General features: G+C 42.2%; 1 protein-coding gene across 1 annotated transcript; it reads right to left on the reverse strand.

Annotated features, from left to right (window-relative positions):
* Nucleotides 1-5,426: 5,426 nt before the first annotated feature.
* Nucleotides 5,427-11,952, reverse strand: GPR25 (G protein-coupled receptor 25). Its single transcript, XM_072648257.1, has one exon. The coding sequence runs from the start codon at nt 10,209-10,211 to the stop codon at nt 8,877-8,879; it is 1,335 nt and encodes a 444-aa protein (XP_072504358.1). The 5' UTR covers nt 10,212-11,952; the 3' UTR covers nt 5,427-8,876.
* Between the last annotated feature and the right edge of the window lie 9,303 nt (nt 11,953-21,255).

The following is a 21,255-nucleotide window of genomic DNA, read 5'->3' on the forward strand; positions in this document are numbered from 1 at the left end:
TCTTTTGGTCTGAATCTATTTAAATATTTCTGGATTAAATGTGTTTCTTGTGAATAACGTATTCCTGGGTTTTTTTAAATATTCTGTCACCATTTTAAAAATTGACAAGTTCAGTCTTGTTAAGCATCACAATTTATCAAATTTACCCTTTCTTCTACTAGTCTAATTATCACTGTTATTAACCCAAATGGAACTAAATCATTCCAAACAAATTACTCTTTTTTCTCCCACTATCACCTATTTAGATTTCCTTAATTTCTCTCTTTTCCTTTATCAAAAATGGAAACCTCCCTTTGGGATTAGTCTGTTCTTACTTTAAACTACTGTTTTTCTATGCTGTTTTTCCTTTTTTAATCTGAAATCTCTGTCCAAAACATCTAGTCATTTAGTTACTAGACATGCTGAAAGTACTCCTTTATTTACCATGTAGTTTCTCTTGATTTGAGCAGTTTTAATTCTATTACTCATCCTTTTGTATGGAACCTTGGGCAAGTAGGTGGCACAGTGGATAGTGCCAGCCCTGGAGTCAGGAAGATGAGTCTTCCAGAGTTCAAATCTAGCCTTAGACACTTAGTAGTTGTGTGACCCTGGGCAAGTCACTTAATCCTGTTTGCCTCAATTTCCTCATTTGCAAAATGAGCTGCAGAAAGAAATGGCAAATCACTCTAGTATGTTTGCCAAGAAAACCCCAAGTGGGGTCATGAAAAGTAGGACATGCCTAAAACTACTGAACAACAATAATATAGAAAGCTTGGTTATTGTTTGAAGACTTTCTTGAAATATGTATACCTCTTGAAAACTTTTCAGTCTCCAAATGCTTCTTGTATATCCATCTCTTATCTTAAAACAACACACAAAGTTGTTTTCCTGGAAATATAATTATGGATTTGTGGTCAATGCTTCTTAATCACTCAGTCAATAAGCATTGATTAAGGGCCTACTATGTGCCAGGCACTAACCCCCTTCCCTCAAGGATTTCATAATGGAGGGGGGAGGATATGAACATGGGCAGGGAGGGAAAACATGCAAACAAATATTTACAAACAAGCTTTATACAAAACAAATAGGAACTAATCTTAGAAGGAAGGCATTAAAGGGTATTGGGGAAAGCCGCCTGCCATATGAGGAGAGTTAGATCACTTCTAGAATGGTTAGAACTTGGCAACTAATTGGATGTGGGGGGAGGAGAAGAGCCAAAATATGTTCCCAGGTTTTACAGTTAAATTAAAACAGGGAAGTCAGGGCTGGTTTGGGAGGAAGGATGATGAATTCAGTTTGGGATACAAGAGATACTCAAAATAGTATGTGGAAGACTTTGGGGATAAGAAGTCATGAGAAAGATAGGTTCATAGATTATTAGGAGAAGGAAGGATTTATTATATACCGACTATATGTCAGTCTCTGTACTGAGGGTTTTATATATATTATGTCATTTGGTCTTCAGAACTAGGGGAGGGTAGGTACTGTTACTATCTTCATTTTACAGTTGGGGAAACTGAGGTAGGCAAGAGGCTAAGTAACTTAACCAGGGTCACATAGCTATCAAGTGGCTGAGACCAGATTTGGACTGAGGTCTTTCTAACCCTAGGCTGAGTGCTCTATCTACTGCACCTATCGTGTGCCAGATGCTGGGGATATGTAAGCTTTCTAGGATGTAAATACAACGGTCCCTGTCTCCAAAGAGGTAATATTGTATTGAGGGGAAAATGTGCACACATCTAAGTAAATTATGCACCTAGCATATAATGCCTGGCATACAGAAGGTGATTAATTAATTCTTACTGATTGTTATAAGGATGTAAGTTCAACCATCCCTGCTTTCAAAAAGGTGATATTGTATTGAAGGAGAAACATGCACACATATAAGTCAGTTATAAGATATAGAAAAATTAAACGCAGGGTCATTAGATGGCTATGGTTAGGGATGGGGGGATGGGAAAGAGTTCTGTAGGAGGTAGGCTTTGAAGGAGTCCAGGGATTGTAAGGGGCAGAGGTCGGGAGGGGGATGGAATGCCTTCCAGGCTCACAGGAAAGCCTGGATATGTTTAATTTCTCAGAAATTAACTGTAAAATGAGATGGTTGATTGAGATGATTTCTGTTGCCCCTTCCAGCTCTGAGAAATTCTTGAGGTCCTGAGAAATCAGCTCCTCTTTATCACACCCCTGTGATCTGAAGATAGCCCTCACCTCAGGGAGGGCAGAGATGTGGCTTAGGATAGAGACACTTGAGGGTGTGGCCACCATCCAAAGCCCCTCTCTCCTTACTAGGCTTATTCTGGGCAGAAATCATATAGAGGACAGAGCAGATTAGCAAGGGGTGTGAAGTGTTTTCCAGGTTCGAAAGGACAGTCATTTCTAAAACAAAATGAAACCAGATAAATCGCGTCTTCTGTCTAGCACCTTTCCTCCTACTTCAAACTGATAGTGTTTCCTTTAAATTAGTTGTTCCCTGGTTTCTCCACCAAAGCATTTAAGCATCATACATCAAAAATGCCTTGAATCAGCCCAGTCCCTTGAACAGCCATTCCCCTCTCAAAAAATAGGTCAGGGCTCTTAAGCACTGGGGAGGGTAGTTCAGCTCTTTTCCATTCCTCAAGAACATCTGTGGGGCCTCCCCAAATAAATGCTACAGAAAGTGGCTATTACCTTATCAAAGGGTCCAACCACATAATTTGTTTTCCTCTGCCTCAGCTTATCTCAGTTGTTACCTCCTACAGGAACTTTTTTCCATTCTTCCCATAGCCATCCAATATCCTTGCATTTATTTTTATATGTCTTCTATATATGTATACATTCCATCCTCAATATGACTCAAGTCTTTGGAGGCAGAAACTGTTTCATTTATATCTTTCTAACAGTCAGTAAGCATTTATTAATGACCTTCTGTGTGCCAAGCATTATATTAGGAGCTGGGGATACAAGACAAAAATGAAACTGTTCTTGTTCCCATCAAGGTTACCTATCCCCAATGTATGGTATTCAGAAGGTAATTAATAAATGCTTGTTGATTAATTGCTGACTTTGGGCAAACCACTTACATTTCCGCATCTGCAAAATGCCTTCCATATCTTCTTACAAGGATGTTGTGAGGATGAAATGAGAAGTACATGGAAAAGGTTTGACAAGGGAAGTGTTGGGACAGCTAGGTTGCCCAGTGGATAGAGAGCACTGGGCCTGGGGTCAGGAGGATCTGAGTTCAAGTTTGGCCTCCAACATGCACTAGCTGTGTGACCCTGGGCAAGTCACTTAACCCTAATCACCTCCTCCTAGAAAAAGTCTTACAGCACTCTAGAAATGCAAAGGCATTGTGAATGTGAACTGCCAGGACACTGCAGGCAGCCCTTTGGGATCTACTGTATGATCTTCAGCAACAACCCCCAAGTCCTCCTGAGTGCTGGACTAATGCCAATGGAACCAAAAGACAGAAAGGCAGAGAATCACCAAATATTGGAATTCCCAGAGAGCAGGAGTCAAGAGCAGCAGGGTCTTGTAGTGGAGTGATCACTGGGTTAAGTGCTGAGAAATCAGCTTTCTAGTCCTGCACTTTGAACTATATAATTTGGGGTAAGTCACTTCCATTTTCTGAGCCTCAGTTTCCTCATCTGTAAAACAGAGGACTATTCTGGGAGGTAGGTGCTGTTATTGTCCCTATTTTACAGATGAGAAAACCAAGGCAGACAGAAGTTCAGTGACTTGTCTGGGATCACACAGCTAGCTAGTATGTGTTTCAAGCTGGATTTGAACTCAGAACTTCCTGATTCTAATATAGCCAGGACCATCTCCAGTCAATCTGATCTGCATCTTGCTACTGAACTCAGATGGTTCCAGAGGAGAAAGTGAGGCTGGTGATTTTGCACAGCCCTTCCTCACTTAAATCCAATTCACTTGCAAGTCATGGCATCACCTTCCTGATGTCATGGTCCTCTTTGAGAAGGAAGGACAAACAACCACCACCAAACTGCCTAGATACTTTTCAAAATGATAATGAGTGTGTGTGTGTGTGTTTGTGTGTGTTTGTGTGTGTGTGTGTATGATTTCACTTCACTTCTTTCACTTGGCTCTCTACCAGTAAGCCTGCCCATGGTCTCCTCAGTATTCTCTTCCCTTCTCAGAGGAAGTGGGGGACTTCAGCTGAGTGGGTCAGACAGAGGGTACAGAGCAGTAGCCAGACTCTCATCTTCCTCAGGCTCCTAACCCTACATCTCTGAAGTCTGTATGATGAGCAGCCTCAAGGCCTCTATCTGCCCTCCTAGTGACACCAGGAGCTGAGTCATCTCAGGCCAGCCCTTTACCCAGTCTCCCACTCCCAGGGTCCTGCCATACTGTTGAACTCCCTAGTTCACTCAGCACTGCCCAGGCATCTGGGTTCTCACAGTTTGCCCCAGGGTACAGTCTTTCAAGGGGGGAAATAAAATCCCAGAGATGACTCAGAGAGGGGCCAATCAGAACTGTGCACAGGAAGGCCCCATCACCACAGGTACCACTTGCTCCAGTCTGGGTTCCCAGTCATTTCACACACTCCTAGCACCTGTGACCTATCCTTCTCCCTAAAGGGATCATGCTGCGGATGAGGTTCAGCTCATAAACAAGGTGGTCCCTTTAGAGTGGCTCACCAGATAGCCCTCTGTTGATCCATTTGGCTCGCTGTTGACTCATTTTCTTTCTGAGAGCACTCTTCTGCCCTTTGTTCAGTAGCAATTGCCCTGACTTGGAGCCAGGAGTGTTGGGTTTGGGTTTGAGTTCCAGCAGGGAGCTAGTGAGGTACCATGGACACAGTGCTCAATGGAGAGTCACAGAACCTGGGTTCTAACCTGTGGGACCTTGGAACAATTGCTCAACCTCTCTGGGTCTCAATCTCCTGTAAAATGAGGGATAATCCCAAAGGTTCATTCTAGCTAACTTTAAAGCTATGATCTTCTGATCCTCCAGGTGGGAGTACAGACTCTGGGAACCTCCTTGAACTCTCCTTGAATCTTCCCACTTAATCTGGCCTTTCATACCCAAATCTGTTACCCTTAACCTAGCCTGGCCCTCCATTGTTTGTTACCCCCTCGACTTGCCACCCCAGCCCTCCACAGTTGGATACCTCCCCATTGCCTCCAGCTGTTGCCCACCCTTGATCAGTCACTCCAGTCCCAACCAGACTACTTGGCCACTCCCAGATCTTTCCCACTGTCTTTCCATATATAAGCTTCCTCTTCCTCCATAAAGGCCCTCAGATTCAATCTAACTCAGACTCGATCTATCTCAGATTCTATCTGGCCCGCTTGTCATTACAAATGTCACAAAAGAGTCAACCCAATATGGTGAATCTTTAATAAACTTTGTTTTACTTTGGCTAAAAGAAGGCTTGAGTCGAATTCATTTGAGCAGGACCCAGTGTGTTGTATTTTGGGATCCCCAAAATCCCTAAACCTCAACATTATAATTCCCTGACCTCATCACTCCTATATTTGACCATTGTCCTAACTGCAGAAAACGGTGTAAGAGATCTACATAACTTATAAAAAATCTATTACAATCAGGAACCCAAAGAAAGAAGCAGAAATTCTCTGCCATCATGAAAAGAAAGGGCGGAAATAACTGAGTTTTAGGAAACCCCCTAGCCATTAATGATCCTCTCCCTTCCCCCTTCCCCCAACTAAACACTCAGACCTTGAATAGTAATAGCACTTGGTTTCTGCCTCTTTTACATTCTCACCACACATGGTTTTGCATCGCCTTTCCAGCCCCATTTCATACTCAAACCCTTTACTCACTCTCTTTTCCAGTTAAAGTAGCCTGCTAGCCCTTTCTTGAACAGGACATTCCATCAATGGGCCTTTACCCTAGCTGTGCCTCCTGTCTGGAAAGCCCTTCCTCCTCACCTCTACCACTAGCCTCCTTCAAAGCACGGTTCTGATGTGATCTACAAATTGTTTCTGATACTCTGTTACCTAGTGCTCTTTCCTTCCTTCCCACCCTCTTGAAATCACTTTGTACACTTTGTATTTGGTAGCTATGTGGCAATTTCGGTAGAGTGTGGGCCTTGAAGTCAGGAAAACATTGGTTCAAATCTCACACACTTCTTAGCTGTGTGAATCACTTGACCTCATTTAGTCTCAGTTTCCTCTTCTGTAAAATGGGGTTAGTAATAATCCCTATCTAATAGTGTTATTGTGAGGATCGAATGAGATAACATTTATTTATTTACAAATTTATTTTTTCTCAATTACATGCAAAAACAATTTTCAACATTCTTTCTTTTTAAATTTTGAGTTCTAAATTCTCTCCCTCTCTCCTTATCCCTGCTTGAGAAAGCAAGAAGTTTGATATAGGCTGTACTTGTGCAGTCATGTAAAACCCATGTCCATACTAGCCATCTTACAAAAGAGAACACAGCCAAAACAACAACAAGAAAAATAAAGTTAAAAAAAGTATGCTTCAATCTGCACTCACATTTTATCAGTTCTCTCCCTGTTCATCTTAAGTGCTTCATAATTATCTTGGATCACTGTGTTGCTGAGAGTAGCTAAGTCATTCACAGCTGATCATCGTACAATATTACTGTTACTATGTATAACATTCTACTGGTTCTGTTCACTTCACTATGCATCTGTTCATGTAAGTGTTCTCAAGTTTTTCTGCAAGCATGCTGTTCATTATTTCTTATAGTATAATAGTATTCCATCACAAACCATATACCACAACTTGTTCAACCATTTCTCAAATGATGGGCATCCCCCCAATTTCCAATTCTTAACCACCACAAGAAGAATTGCTATAAATATTTTTGTTCATGTAGATTCTTTTCCTTTTTATTTGATCCCTTTGGGATTCAGAACTAATAGTGATATTGCTACATCAAAGGATATGTAATTTCATAGCCCTTTAGGCATAGTTCCAAATTGTTCTCCAGAATGTTTGGGTCAGTTCACAGCTCCACTGATAGTACATTAGTATCCCAATCATTAGGTTTTTGTTTTTTTTATTTCATGACTGTATTTCAATATAATTGTTTTCTTTACAATCCTGTGTATTTTATTTTATGCATTTAAAGACATTATTCTGAGAAGGGGTCCATAAGTTTCACCAGTCGGACAAAGGGATCCAGGACAAACAAAAAGCTAAGAACTCCTGCTCTAAATGATAAAACCATTAAAGACTTTGTACCCAACTAAAACAGAGAAAATGGAGCCAAAACTTATTGAGGAGAGGAAAGTAATACATTTCATCTTTGTGGTAATTATTCCATCTTCAGATGCCTTTAAGCCATCAATCACCTCATTACTTTTCCATCAGTAAATGTGTGAAACTCAAGATTTCTTTGGAAAGCTATTTTTGACAATCGACTGGGGCTGTTCCTCTTGATTTGGTCGAGGTGTTTCCCCTGGTCACCTGCAATGAAACGTAAACTCCTGAGGTCAACCTCAATTCTTGGATGCTTTGATTTCTGGTCAACTCATCATGAGACCTGTCCCCAGAGACTCAGGTAACAGCTTCAAGCAGACAAAAAGACCAAGAGACTAGAGTTCGTAAAAAATGTACTTATTGTTGAGAATGGAGCAGTTCTTTGCTGACCAGAGAACTTAATCGACTTTTTTTTGTTGTTGCTGTTGTTGCCTGGCTAAGGAAAGGAGAACACGAGAGCTCAGGAGCTCAGTTGCTCAGTACAGAATTTACCTTCTCAGCAGGACCCTCCCTGCCCCACAATCTCGAGTCAAGTCTGAATACCCAAGCCTTGGGTATTAAGGGAAGGAGAAAAGGCAGAATAGGTAAATAAACCAGCACAGAAGCAAATATGATTTCACTGCACAGTTATTTTCCCTGCTCCTCTATCATGTGCCTCAGTTTCCTTACCTATTAAACTGTTCTTACTGTTGTAGCTTCTGCGTCTGTTACTTCCCTCATCTCAGGGGCTCTGTGAAATGCCTTCTGGGGACAATCTTTCAACATAGTGGGTTGTTGCTCAGACAACAAATTCAAGGGTCCAGGTTCTTTGGAAGATAAGACTTCTAAAGAAAATATCCAAGAACTATGGGGTTGCCCAGAGAAGGGAAGATAACTGTGGTTATGCAGAGCTTTGAAAACAAAAAGGTGATGGGGAATGATTAATTGTTTTAGTTTGATCCAGTGCAGCTGTGCCTGACCTCAGGACACCCTGAAATACCATAAAAATACAAAGATTGCCATGGAAGGGAGGGTGAGTGAGGAGTGAGGAGCTAGGCAGGAAGAGGGGAATAGGGATAGGGCAGGGCAGAGATTAGAGTCTCCAACCAACGATATCAGTTATGTGGGATTGGGGCTGGGAGGGGAAGGTGAACTGGAATCATACTGATCTCTAAGACTGGGGGCAAAACCAGAGGTGGGAGTCTGACTTTGATATTCTGGTCAAATAAGATAGCAATTTTTGCAAACCTTAAAACACAATATAAATGCAAGCTATTATTGTAAGTGATTATTATCGTATTCTGACCCAGTCTGGCATTTTGCTAGAGAGAGAAATCAGAAATGAAAGTATGGAGAATGAAATTCATTGTTACGGCTACAGTAATGCTACAGGACTTCCAGTTGTAGGATTCTCTGGGTCACTTATTTTTAGTGCCAGTGACCAACCTCCTCTTCAGCAGAAGGGAGAGTGAAGAGAGTGGTCCCCAGGTCCAAACAGGGACTGAGAGGAAAATATGGCCCAGCTGCCCTGGGCTGGCAAAGGGTGCCCTCTTTATTGGTTTTGGAGCCCTGGCAAAGCACCAGCTCTTAAGTGCAGGAATCCAGGCAGAGAAGTTGGTGCTTTGAGAAAAGACAACTAGAGGAGAACAGTCATGGAGCCTGCCCACCTGTTACCAGCTCCTTCCTTTCCTTCGGTTCTCCTGCTTCCTGCATCCCCTCCCTTTCTCTCATGGATCCTGGAGCAAGGAAAGTCTAGGGGCCAGGCGGGTGTTCCGTGCCCGTCCCATGGGCCAACTTTGGAATATAGAACTGTCTCCCCCTGAGAGAGATGAGGTTGAGCTCACTCTGCCGGCCAGGGGAAGGCGAGTCCCCTTGCATGATCCCTGAACCCGAGCCCGGAAGGATCGATCTAGAAGTAAGTAGATGATGGGGTTGGCACTACTGTTGACGAAGGCAAAACAGGTAGAGAGAGAGAGGCCCCAGCGCAGTGCCAGAAGCAGTGAGCAGTCTAAAGGCAGAGTCCTCAGGTGGGCAATGTGGAAAAAGGTCTTCAGGATGCTGAAGGGGAGCCAGGAGCAGGTGAAAGTGCCCACGATGGCAAAGATGATCCTGAGGGAGTTCTTCCTACCCCGGCCCAGGTGGGGAGGGTTCCAGAGACGCTGAGAGATGAGGGAGTAGCAGAAAAGGATGATACCCAGGGGGATGAAGAATGTGAGGAAGAGGACCAGGAGGCTGAGCCACTGGAAGATGTCAGCAGGGTCATCTCCACACAGGCTGCCTGGACCCACTGGCATGGGCAGCAGTTTCCTATAGACCAAGGAGGGAACCCCCGACAGAAGAGAGATGGTCCAGATCACGCCACATGTCGTCAGCATGCAGCCCTGGTTCCGGAAAGGCCTAGCATCCAGGAGTTTCACCACGGCTAAGTATCGATCCACACTCATGCCAGCCAAAAGCAGGATACTGGCACATCGAGTCACTGCGATAATAAAACTGCTGACCTTGCACAGGCCCTCTCCAAAGGTCCAATGGCCACCCAGTCCAGCTGCTGTGGCCCAGAATGGTAGAGTGACCACACACATCAGGTCAGCCACAGCCAAATGGAGAACAAAAGTATCCACGAGCCGCTGCGGGCCCTGCTGCCAAGCCAGCAGCCAAACCACAAAGGAGTTTCCCACCAGCCCCACCCCAAAGGCAGCCAGGTAGAGGAGGGGTATAAAGATGTGGCCATAGGGGAGGTCAGGAGTGGGACAGAACATTGGCTCCCCATAGTCCCCAGACCACTCATAGTTTTCATCTCCCTCTCCAGGGCTAGGGCTCCAGGATTCTGTTGTCATGGTGGCCAGCTTCTCTAGATGGACCCTGAGCCTTGGCTTAGATTTGCTAAAATGACATCTCGGGCAGCTTTTTAAGATGTTTGCCTCACTGCTCATTCCCCTGACACCTCCCTTCCTGCTAGCCCAGGTTAAAGAAGGTGGTTGGAGGGAGGGAGAGGGGTGGAGATAGAAGTGGGTGGAGAAAGAGCTTGTAGAAGAGAAAGATAGAGGAGCTAACCCAACCATCTGACTGAGTGCATCTGGTCTGAAGGACCTTGGGATTCGTGAGTACCACAAGGGGAGGGAGGACTGAAGATGGAACAGTGATGAATATTAGGGATATTTCACACCCAGACTCAGAGAAAGGAGATGGGAGGACTTTCTCCACACCTGCAGAAAGACCACAGTCAGTCAATAAACATTTATTAAGCACTTACTATGTGCCAAATCTGTGCTACGTACTGGGGATACTCAGAGATTGAACTCCTTGAGAGTTCAACCTACATCTAACAACAATGTACAAACGAGCTCCATACAGGATAAATTGGAAATAATTCACAGAGGGAAGGCAATAGAAGGAAGGGAGATTGGGAAAGGCTTCCTGTGGGAGGTGGGATTTTAGAAGGAAGCCAGGGAAGACTGGAGGTGGAGATGAGGAGGGAGAGAATTCCAGATATGGGAGTCAGCCAGTGAAAATACCCAGTTTTTTTTTCTTTCTCAGGGTTTTCCCCTTTTGTTCTGATTCTTCTTTCACAACATGACTAATGGGGAAATATGTTTACTATGATTGTACATGTACAGCCTATATCAGATTGCATACAGTCTTGGAGAGGAGGGAAAATTTAGAACTCAAACTTATGTTGAAAACTAAAAATAAATGAATGAATAATGGATGAATAAAATAAAAGAATGAATAAATGAATGAATAAAAGAAAATACCCAGAGTTTGAGATGAAGTATCTTCTTGGAAGGATAGCCAGGAGGCCAGTGTCATTAGGATGGTATATAAGTTAAGACTAGAAAGGTGATAGGAGTGGGTCAGAGAGGAGGGGAGACCTCATTAAGGGCTCTGAATGCCAAACAAAAGTTGATCCCAGAGGTGATAGGCAGCACTGGAGTTTCTTGAGCAGGTGAGGGTGAACTGGACAGACCTATGCAGTGCTAGGAGTTGAGAGTCCTGAGTTCTAAACCTGTTCTTTGCTACCAGCTAGCTTAGTATTGTTAGGTAATTCATTGTACTTCAAAATGCCCAAATGTTCTTGCCTATAAAATGGGTATAAGGACCTCACCTTATCTGGTTGTTCTGAGGGTCAAGTGAAATTATGGATATGAAAACCCAATGAAGAAAATCAAACATCAGGACAGCTAGATGGCACAATAGAGAAAGCACCAGACCTGGAGTCTGGAGGACCTGAGTTCAAATCCAGCTTCAGACACTTACTAGATATGTGACCCTGGACAAGTCACTTAACCCCAAACGCCTCAAAAAAAAAATCAAATGTCCTCTGTTGAAATGTCAGGGAGCTCTTATGTCATTCTTGGATGCTGTTGACAAATTTTTCCCATTTTTGAAGATGAGAAGCCATTTGCGGTCAGGATCCCTCATGACATAAGTCTAAGAGAGGCACAGGGAAGATGGTATAGTGGAGAAAGCGGTGCATTGGGAGGCAGAGGCTTGGGTCGGAATCCTAGTTCTTCTCTATATCACTTGTATGACCTTGGGCAAGTCACTTCTACAGTTTCATTATGTGTAAAATGATGGGGTTGGACTAGGTCAGTGGTTCTTATGTGGTGAACTTTGGAATGATTGCAAAGGATCCATCTCAGTCAGCGACTCAACCTAGCAAATAGCAAATAGACATTCCTGCTGGAATCTCCCTGAATAATGTCTCACATACCAAGGTGCTACTTACTACTTTTCAAATGTAGGCAGATGTTGTTATGATGAATTATCATTCAAATTCATCAAACTAATTAATTAATTAAGATTATTATTTCATCTAGTATATAATAACCATATCAAATATGAGATATGACATTATGTTATAAATATAATACATTATATTATACTTATATTAAATATGAATACAATTTACTATATTATAAATATATTAAAATACATAAAATATTTATATATTATAGATACATTAAATTTAGATATTATACTTACATATTATATACAATATATTTGTATAACATTATTCAAATAAATTCATAAAAGCATGAACAAATTCATAGCAGAACCATAATGCTGGAAGAAACCTCAGAGAACATCTAATCCAACTTCATCATTTTATAGCTGAGGAAAACAAAAGCCCAGAGAGATGAAATGATTTGCACAAGTAAGTTGGGATTTGAACTCAAGTTATCTTAGTCCGAAGCATATGCATTTTCCACTAGACCACACTATATAACTCCTGACTTTTGATCCTCATTTTTTTCCTCAATCAACAGATTCCAATACTATTGGAATCTACTACTATGAGGGAGAGGGGAAGGGAGATAAAATTCTGTCTTGTTTTGCATTAAATATGGTCCTTATATTGGATAAGGTTGAGAACCATTGACCCAGATGATCTATGTGAAGTCTCTTCCAGCTCGAATCCTGTGATTTTAGGACCCTTCTGCCTCACCTTCCATCTCTTACTCAGGAATGGGCTCCCCTGTCCGTTTCTGAGGGGAAGGATTGTTCCTGGAGGGGGCTTGCCTCCGCCCTCCTGGCCCCAGGTCCGTTTGCCACACCCTGACTTGGCCATCAGAGGACCTGGCTTACAATTCTAGCTTTGATGCTTACTTACTACCAGGGGTGTGCAGCTCCAACCAGTTTACAAGAAACAGTTACTCCATTTTTAGATGCAAGCATGGGAAGAGTTACAAATTAGGGCTTGATTTATTGTTTTGTTGATTGTCTAGACAAGAAAGACATAGAGAAAATGTTAATAGTGGAGATGAATAAAAGTGTGTCAAACTTACATTTTTTCTTCCTGGAGAACTGGTCTCACCTTTGACACTTACTACTGTGTGACTTTGGGTAATTCAATGACATGAAAAGGCAATTATGAAATGCCTACTATGCACCAGTTGTGGTTCAATCATTTTTCAGTTGTGCCCAATTCTTTGTGACCCCATTTGGGGCTTTCCTGGTAGAGATAATGGACTGGTTTGCCACTTCCTTCCCTAGCTCATCTTACAGATGAGAAGCTGGGGTAAACAGGGTGAAGTGACTTGCCCAGGGTCACATGCCAGATTTGAACTCAGATCTTTCTGACTACAGGGCTTCCACTCTACCCACTGTGCTACCTAGCTGGCCTCACTATGTACCAGACATTATTTTTTAAAAGTGTGTAAAGGTATAAGTACAAGTAAGACAGTCTCTACCTGCAAGATACTTACATTCTAGTAGAGGAAGATAATATAGATGGGTAAACAAGAACTGGAAAGAGCAGTAGGGGAAGGGCAGAGGTGTGGTGGTAAATGTTTAACACTGAATTTCTGGGAAAAAATATATGTACGACACATGTCTAATGGGCATTATTAACCTTTTCTCTTTTACTTTCTTAAGTCTAGACAATGAACAAAATAATAACTCAAGCCCTGATTTATACTTTGCCAATTTGTGATGTATAAATGCTCACAGCGAATATTTAACAATCAGGTTTTTTGGAGTGGTTTGAGGTGGCTCCAGCACCCGCAACCCCACCCTAAGAGGTGAGATATAACAGGGGGCATGCACCCCAAGTGTATATGCATGATGATCACAGGTCTGGGTAAGATACAAGTGAAAGTCCTCTGATTAGGTCCAGGCTCCCAAATCTGTCACAGGAGAAGGAGGAGGAAGAGAAGACTGGAGAGAAAATGTACATCATGGAGATGGCCAGGGAATCACAACCTCTCTGTATTTTGGTTTTCTTGGCTTTAAAATGGAGGAACTGGATTACTGGACTCCTAAAGTGCCTTTCAGCTTTGGTTCCTCCAACTTCACCTGTGATATGTTTTATGCTCAGAACCACAGACCTTGTTCATCCCTCATGGGTGGACAAGTCTCAATTATGTTAATTACAGGGATGTGAATAATTCAGAATGGTAGATGGTAGTCCATGAGCACCAATTTTAATAGCTGGAATTTATTTAAGGTTTAAGAGGCACTTTACCTAACTATCCCATTTGACCCCAAAACCCTTGCTACTTGGATCACAACCACAGCTGATAGATTTGCAACTTGAATAAATGACGAGGTGCTTATTAAGGGATTGGTGCTGGGGATACATATAAAGCCCCTGCCCTCAAGGAACTTACATTTTTCTTAAAATCAAATTGTATTTTATTTTCATATTCTCATCCTCTTTTGCCCTCCTCACCCCTTTACCCACCTCTAAGTGAGAAAGCAAGAGGCACAAACACCCTGCTACAGGCCTTATAGTCAGATGAGACAAATTTCCACATTGGCCATGTCAAAAAAAATAAATCTGCAGTCTCTGTTTGAAGCCCATCACCTTTCTCTCAGGATGTGGGCATCAGGTTTCATTTTGGGTCCTCTGGATTTGTAGTTGGTCATTGTATCAATTGACATTCCTAAGTTTTTCAAAGTTGCCTGGTTTCTAATATTGCTATTACTGTATAAATGGTTCAGAGGGCTTATATTCTAATGGGAGGGATGAGGCATGGTGGCCAGGGAAGGGAGTTATGGTCTGGGGAAACACAGGGACAGTGAACAGAACACGCAGGCACTCCACCAACGGAACCTTTCCAGGGCAAAAAGCAGAGCTGATATGCTTATAGTTCTCAGAGCCAGAGGTGGAAAGGGAGTAATGGCATGGGAGGGGAGACAGGTAGGTTTGAAAATGGCCAGATTGTTCAGAACTGATTGGCTTTGCCCACCATGAGCAAGGAATCTGTAGATCCAGATTGGAGAGTGAAATGGCAACGGTAGCTCCAGGGCAAAAAATATAGTCTTATATGGGAGGCAGCTAGGTGGCACAGTGGATGGAGTGCCAGGCCTAGAATCAGGAGGACCTGAGTTCAAATCCGGCCTCAGACACTTACTAGTTATGTGACCCTGGGAAAATCACTTAACCCTGTTTGCCTCAGTTTCTTCATCTGTAAAAGGAGCCAGAGAAGGAAATGGCAAACCAGTATCTTTGCAAAGAAAATCCCAAATGGGCACAAAGAGTCAGACTAAAAACAACTGAACAAAAATGTGTGTGCATATATGCATGTGCATATATACTATAGTATTTATTTAATGGGACCATATATATGCATGTCTTGTATACTTAATGGAATTAGATACATATAGTCCCATTCACTAGCAAGACTTCTTCATCAGTCAGTCCATGGAAGTTCTTATCAGGGTTCTTTTCACCATTGTTGCAATATCACTATATAATCATTACGATACAATGTTTTTGTTTCTGACTCTCTCACTGCACATCCGTTTCTGTGATTCTTTTCAGTTGATACTCTATCATATGAATGGTTTGCTCAGGTTAGTGTTAAAAGGAGTCTGCATTCCCAAAGTCCACACCAACTGACAGGGAGGGGAGACAGCCCTATCACATGCTAAGTAGGCAAGGGCAGCCGGCCTGGGCTGTAGAGATCTAAAATGGACATAGGCTAATCTTTGTCTTTTTGATATGTCTTCTACTTGGGGTGACTTACCACAAGGTTAAAGGTGAAACTAAATTAACTGCTGTAAGAATCAGAGCTGTAACTATGCCTAGGGAAGATTCATTTGGGGTTGGAGGGCAGTGGGAATGTGGAAGGAGAGCCTGAATCTTGGTAGTCATGACAGGAGAGGGGGTGGCTGTCCTTCAGAGACTTTGGTTCTTACCATGATGGAAGTTGGTGGGAAGGTCCTGGAAGACTCAGTGAGATTTAGGGATGCTGTTGTAGGAAGGAAGTATCCCCAAGGCTACCATGCCAACTCCCTCGATGGGAAGGGACCCTATGGCTATTCCCTCTTGCTGGCATCCAAACTTATTCATGGTGTTTCACTTCCCAGAAACAAAATCCTACACATATCGATTACATTTAATTTTCTCTAGTGCTTCAGAAGATGACAAATCTTCTCTCTCTCTGATTCATAACTCTACAAATCTGTGTCTCATTGTTACTAATGGCTTATCTCTACATCCTTGAGAACCCACTACCTTCAGCCCCCATTCCCTCGATGTGGAAATGGATATAAAATATTTGCCTGATAGTGTTCCAAAATGAGTCAGAAGCAGAATTGGAACCCAGAGCCCCTATTGCTTCCTCACTGCCAACTTGACTGGGTGTAGTTGCCTGCCTCTCAGATTCAGAGAATGGGCTAAGTTTGATCTGGCACCTAGAGAGCATGAGTGATCCTGAAAGCCAGAAATGAGTAGAGAGTAAGCTGCTAGGGAAATTGGTCTGAGCGGTTAGATGAGTTTCGAAGGGGAAGAAGATGGTTTTAGAATACAGAAACAACTAGATATGACCAACACTGAGTTATGATTCTTGCTGGGGACCTGGTCTCTTGCCTGCTACAAGTTTAGGGTTCAAATTATAGGGTGGGGTTCTCCTAGGGTAGTCAGGGAGACCTATGGGGGGTGTAAGAACTATACTTAGGTATTAAAAAACAAATTTTATTGATAGCCTTTGTTTTTATATTAGTACTTTCAGATATAATGAAAGGTCACCCCACCTCTCACATCAGCCCTCCATTGTAACAAAGAAAAACAGTTAAGCAAAATCAACTATGAATAAAAATCACATATTGTTATATGCATTCCTAGCTTCCACCTTCTACTTAGAAGTGGGAGGTGCTTTTTCCTCTCTGAGAGGGCCAAGATCAGTCATTACAATTACTCAATATCCAGCTCATTTTGAGGTTCTTTGCATTACATACAGGTTATTCTAGGAGGTGACATACAACTCATTTTTCTCTGATCTACACTTAATTTTTCTAAATCAAGGAAGGATCTGCAATTGCCTCGTCTTCCAGGGTCATGCCCAACTTTAGCTATAAGGGATTGTGTTCCTCCTCACCAGACTGTTTTGGACTACCCCAAGACAGATTTTTGTTTCTTGCTCGTGCCAACGTATTGGCTCCTAGGGAACAAAAGGAACTTGGGCAGAAAAGTCTATAGTTCTTTTTTATTGGCACCATTGATGAAGAGTCAGTAGGGATTCCCAGATCGTTCTAATTTGGCTTTATAATGAGGTATCTGAGCCTGTGTTCTCATCTTTATTGTTGCTTCATTTGCCTGTCTATCCAAACCCTATTCATTCTTCAAGTTTCTCCTTCTCAACTCCAGAAAGCCTCAGCCAATACTCCCACACCTCACATTTGTTAGAAAATTTGAGTGGTAAGGGACCTTAGACACTACTGAACCCAATCCCATCATTCTACTGAAGAGGAAATGTGTCCAGAGGGCAGGAACTTGCCCAAGATCATAATTAGTTGAGTATCTGAGATTGTCCATTTTTGAAGAGGACCATGACATCAGGGGAATGATGACATGAATTGCAGCTGACTTTGATTTGAGTGAGGGAGAGCTGGGCAAGGTCACTAGCCTCACTTTCTCCTCCTGAGTCATCTGGATCCAGTGACCAGATATTCATCAGGATGACTGGAGATAGTTTAGTAGCAGAGTTAGGATAAGAATCGAGGGGTCTCGATTAACAATTAAGAGGTCCTTCTAGCCTGCACTGCCTTGTCTGGGCTCTTTCCTCATCTATCAAATTGTGGTTGGACTGGAGGACCACAAGGGTCTCTGCCAGCTACCAACATTCTATGAACTTATGACAATTTCCCACTTGATCACACAGTACATGTTATTTCAATTTTTCATGTATATAAATTTTCTCTCCCCAAGAACATAAATTCCTTAAAGAGATTGTGAGATAGATATAGATGTGTGTGTGCATATCTACATATACCTACACACACATACTTATACACACACGTATGTGTGTGTATATACATGACCCAGTCTGGCAATACATTATGGGATACTATGATATTTTCACTATAATATAGAAATACTACGTAGCATATAGATGACATACTTATAGATCTATATTTTTTCCGGTATCCTGTAATATCTAGATCAAATTTAAGTATGAAGTAAACATTCAACAAATAACTGTTAAGTAATTTAGTTTTTAATAGCTGGACTACCTTCTTTTGCCTGGCTCAGGGAGATGCATTCAGATAGCTAGTCAACCATTTTCTAGGGTGAACTTGCCAACCTGATGACTACCATCACTGAAACCATGTTTGTGAGGTATGTTAGGGACCTAGCACTGTGGGAAAGAGTAACAGATTTAGGATAGAATCAAACATCTTCAGGCCAAATACCTGCTCTGCTTCTTAGTGCTGTCTATCTATGTGACGCTGGGCCAGTCCCTGGGGTTCTATCTCAAAATGGATGAGTTGGACCTTCCAGCTCTCAATAGGTGATCCTATGATCTCATAGTGCTGTTCCCCTGAATGTCGAACTCACCCTTAGAAGTCTATTAAAGTGAAGCAAGAGGTACACAGATGAATATATGCAAAATATAGAGGGAATAAATGAAAAATAATATCAGGGGCCAGAAAGATCACTAGCAACTAGGAGGATGAGGAAGGGTCACCCACAGGAAATGACACCTGACCTGTGTCTTGAAGAAAGCTAGAAATTTTAAAAAGTCAGTGGGAGGAGGGGGAGCATTTTAAGCATAAATGACAAACTGTGGAATGGATGTCATGGAGAAAATGTAGCCCCCAAAGGTCAAAGCCAGTCCTGGATCCCAGTTCAGTCAAGCAAAAGCTACTTTCTGCAATCCCATCTCTACCTTCTCCATAATAATAATTCTAAACCCATGAACTGGGAATTAGAGGTTCTGGGCTCTGTTCCTAATTACTGAGAGTTCACCAGGGAAAGTTTCACTCCAGGGGTACTGCAGGGTACTTTGGAAACCCTTTCAACCTATCTATCCAGACAGACTGTGCAGCATCCCCACTGCATTTTTCACCAAACAGACCTGCTCTTCCATGCGCATGATAGTCCATCTCCTTTGCATAGTCTGTGTCACCTGCACTTGAAATGTTAAAATCTCTAGCTCTCTTCAAAGCACAGGTCAGGTGACATTTCCTACAGGTAGTTGGCCCTTCCGGAATCCTCCTTGTTGCTAGTGATCTCCCCAACCCTATTATTTTTTTTATTTCCTCTATATTTTACATATATTTATCTGTCTACCTATTGTTTCACTACTTAGTAGATTAAGGTAGTGAAGTGATGCATTAGATAGAATGTTGGGCTTGAAGTCAGGAAGACCCAAGCTCAAATCCACCTTCAGATACTAGTTTGGTGATCCTGGGCAAGGTATGCAACTGTTTACCTCAGTTTCCTTAACTGTAAAATGGAGATAATAACAGCATCCACCTTTGAAAGGTTCTTGTGAAAATCAAAATATTTGTAAAGTGTCTGGCATACAGTAGGCACTGTATAAATGCTTATATTCTTCCCTTTCTAGGGAGGAGGATTAGGTTCATTCTCCTTATTTGTACTGACATTCCCTAACGCAGCAGAATCCTCAGCATATGACAGGTGCTTAATAAATGCTTGTTAAATTGAATTAAATTCCTAAGAAGAGTGAGTCGTAAAAGGCCTGATCCTTTGGACATTGTCTCCCTGGTCCTGTTTTCCAAAGAGATCTTTCCCTCTTGGTTACTAACCACCTTGAATGGGCCCTCATGCTGTCAAGAAACAGGGCCATAGGACCGTAGATTTCGAGCTGGGTGGGACCTTAGAAGTCAATTACTCTGCCAGCTTACACAGATGAAGAAGCTGTGACCCAGAGAGGTTGTGTCCAGACCAAGATCACACAGGTGAGGTGTCTGGTAGGTACAGTTGTTTGCATGTCATCTCCCCCACGAGCATGTGAGCTTCTTGAGGGCAGCAGCCAAGTTTTTGCTTTTTTTGCATACCTCAAACTTAGTGAGGTCCATGGCCTTTGATTGGCTGGACCGGTCCCCTGACACCAAATTTGTCCTGCTTTCCCACATGGCTCTCATCTCAGAATGGTTGAAATGGCCCATTATTTCAGACAATCTCAGTACTGAATACAAGACATGAAGGGGAAGGACACTGCCTGGGTTGGGCAGACTAGGTCCAGGGTGATGACTCATACAGAAGTCCTGTGGACTGCTGCCGCATAGAGAGAACTGAGTAATTACAGGGTACTCACATAGATTGTCTCATTGAACCTCATCACACTATGAGCTAGATAACAAAAGTATTACCATCCCCATCTTACAGAGGAGAAAACTGATTCCTAACCCAAAAATGCGCTCAAGGTAAAATGGCTAGTGTTGGATTTCAATCTGAATCTTCTGACTGCAAGACCAATCCTCTTTCCATCATGTCATTGTTGCTAAGACACGGATCCAAGCCAGATTCCCCTTCTTTTAGCTATTTGGGGACTTTAGGTGGGGGTTAGTGACCAATTAACAACAGTTTATTAAATTTCCACTATGCATCTGGCACTGTGTTATGCAAGGGATGCAAAGGCAAAAAATGAACCCTTACTCTCAAGGAGCTTACTACTGGGGGATACAATGTGTGCATATTTAAGTTTGTAAAGAATGTGTACAGAATAAATAAGAAATAAATGTAAATACAAACGAAATAAAACATTCACTAAAGAAATGTAATTTAATATGAATGAAATAAACACATTTAGCATCAACTATTTAATACAAACACCAACATAATTAAGCATGAGGTTGTCAGGCAGAGGGGACACTGGCAGTTTGTGCAGGATGGAAGTTGGTCAGGAAAGGCTTCATGTAGAAGGTGAATCTTGAAGGAATGCTGGATTCTATGAGATGGAAATGGGGAAAGGAATGCATTCCAGATGAGGGATGACCAGTTCAAAAGAATGGAAGCAGGAAAGGGTACCTAGAGGCAGACACTTTGGTGGGACCAGGAATAGGAATAATTTATAAGTTTAACGAGTCTGTAAAGATAGGTTAGGATCAGCTTGTGAAGATCATTAAAATTCAATTTTTATTTTTATTCTAGTGGCAACCATTGGAGTTTATTGAGTAGAAGAGAGACATGGTCAGTTTTGAACTTAAGGAAAACTGCCTAAGTAGATAACTTAGGGAGAGAAGAGATGAGGTAGGGGTGCTAATTAGGAGCCTCCCTCCACAATAGTCCAGGCAAAAGTTGTTGAGAGTTGGAATTAAAATGGTCATTGAAAGAAGGGATGAGATTTGAAAGATGAAAAATATATAGTAGAAATGGCAAGATTCAGCAAATGATTAGGTATGTGAGAT

The sequence above is a fragment of the Notamacropus eugenii genome, chromosome 2, assembly GCF_028372415.1.
Source record: "Notamacropus eugenii isolate mMacEug1 chromosome 2, mMacEug1.pri_v2, whole genome shotgun sequence".
Taxonomy (NCBI): Eukaryota; Metazoa; Chordata; class Mammalia; order Diprotodontia; family Macropodidae; genus Notamacropus; species Notamacropus eugenii.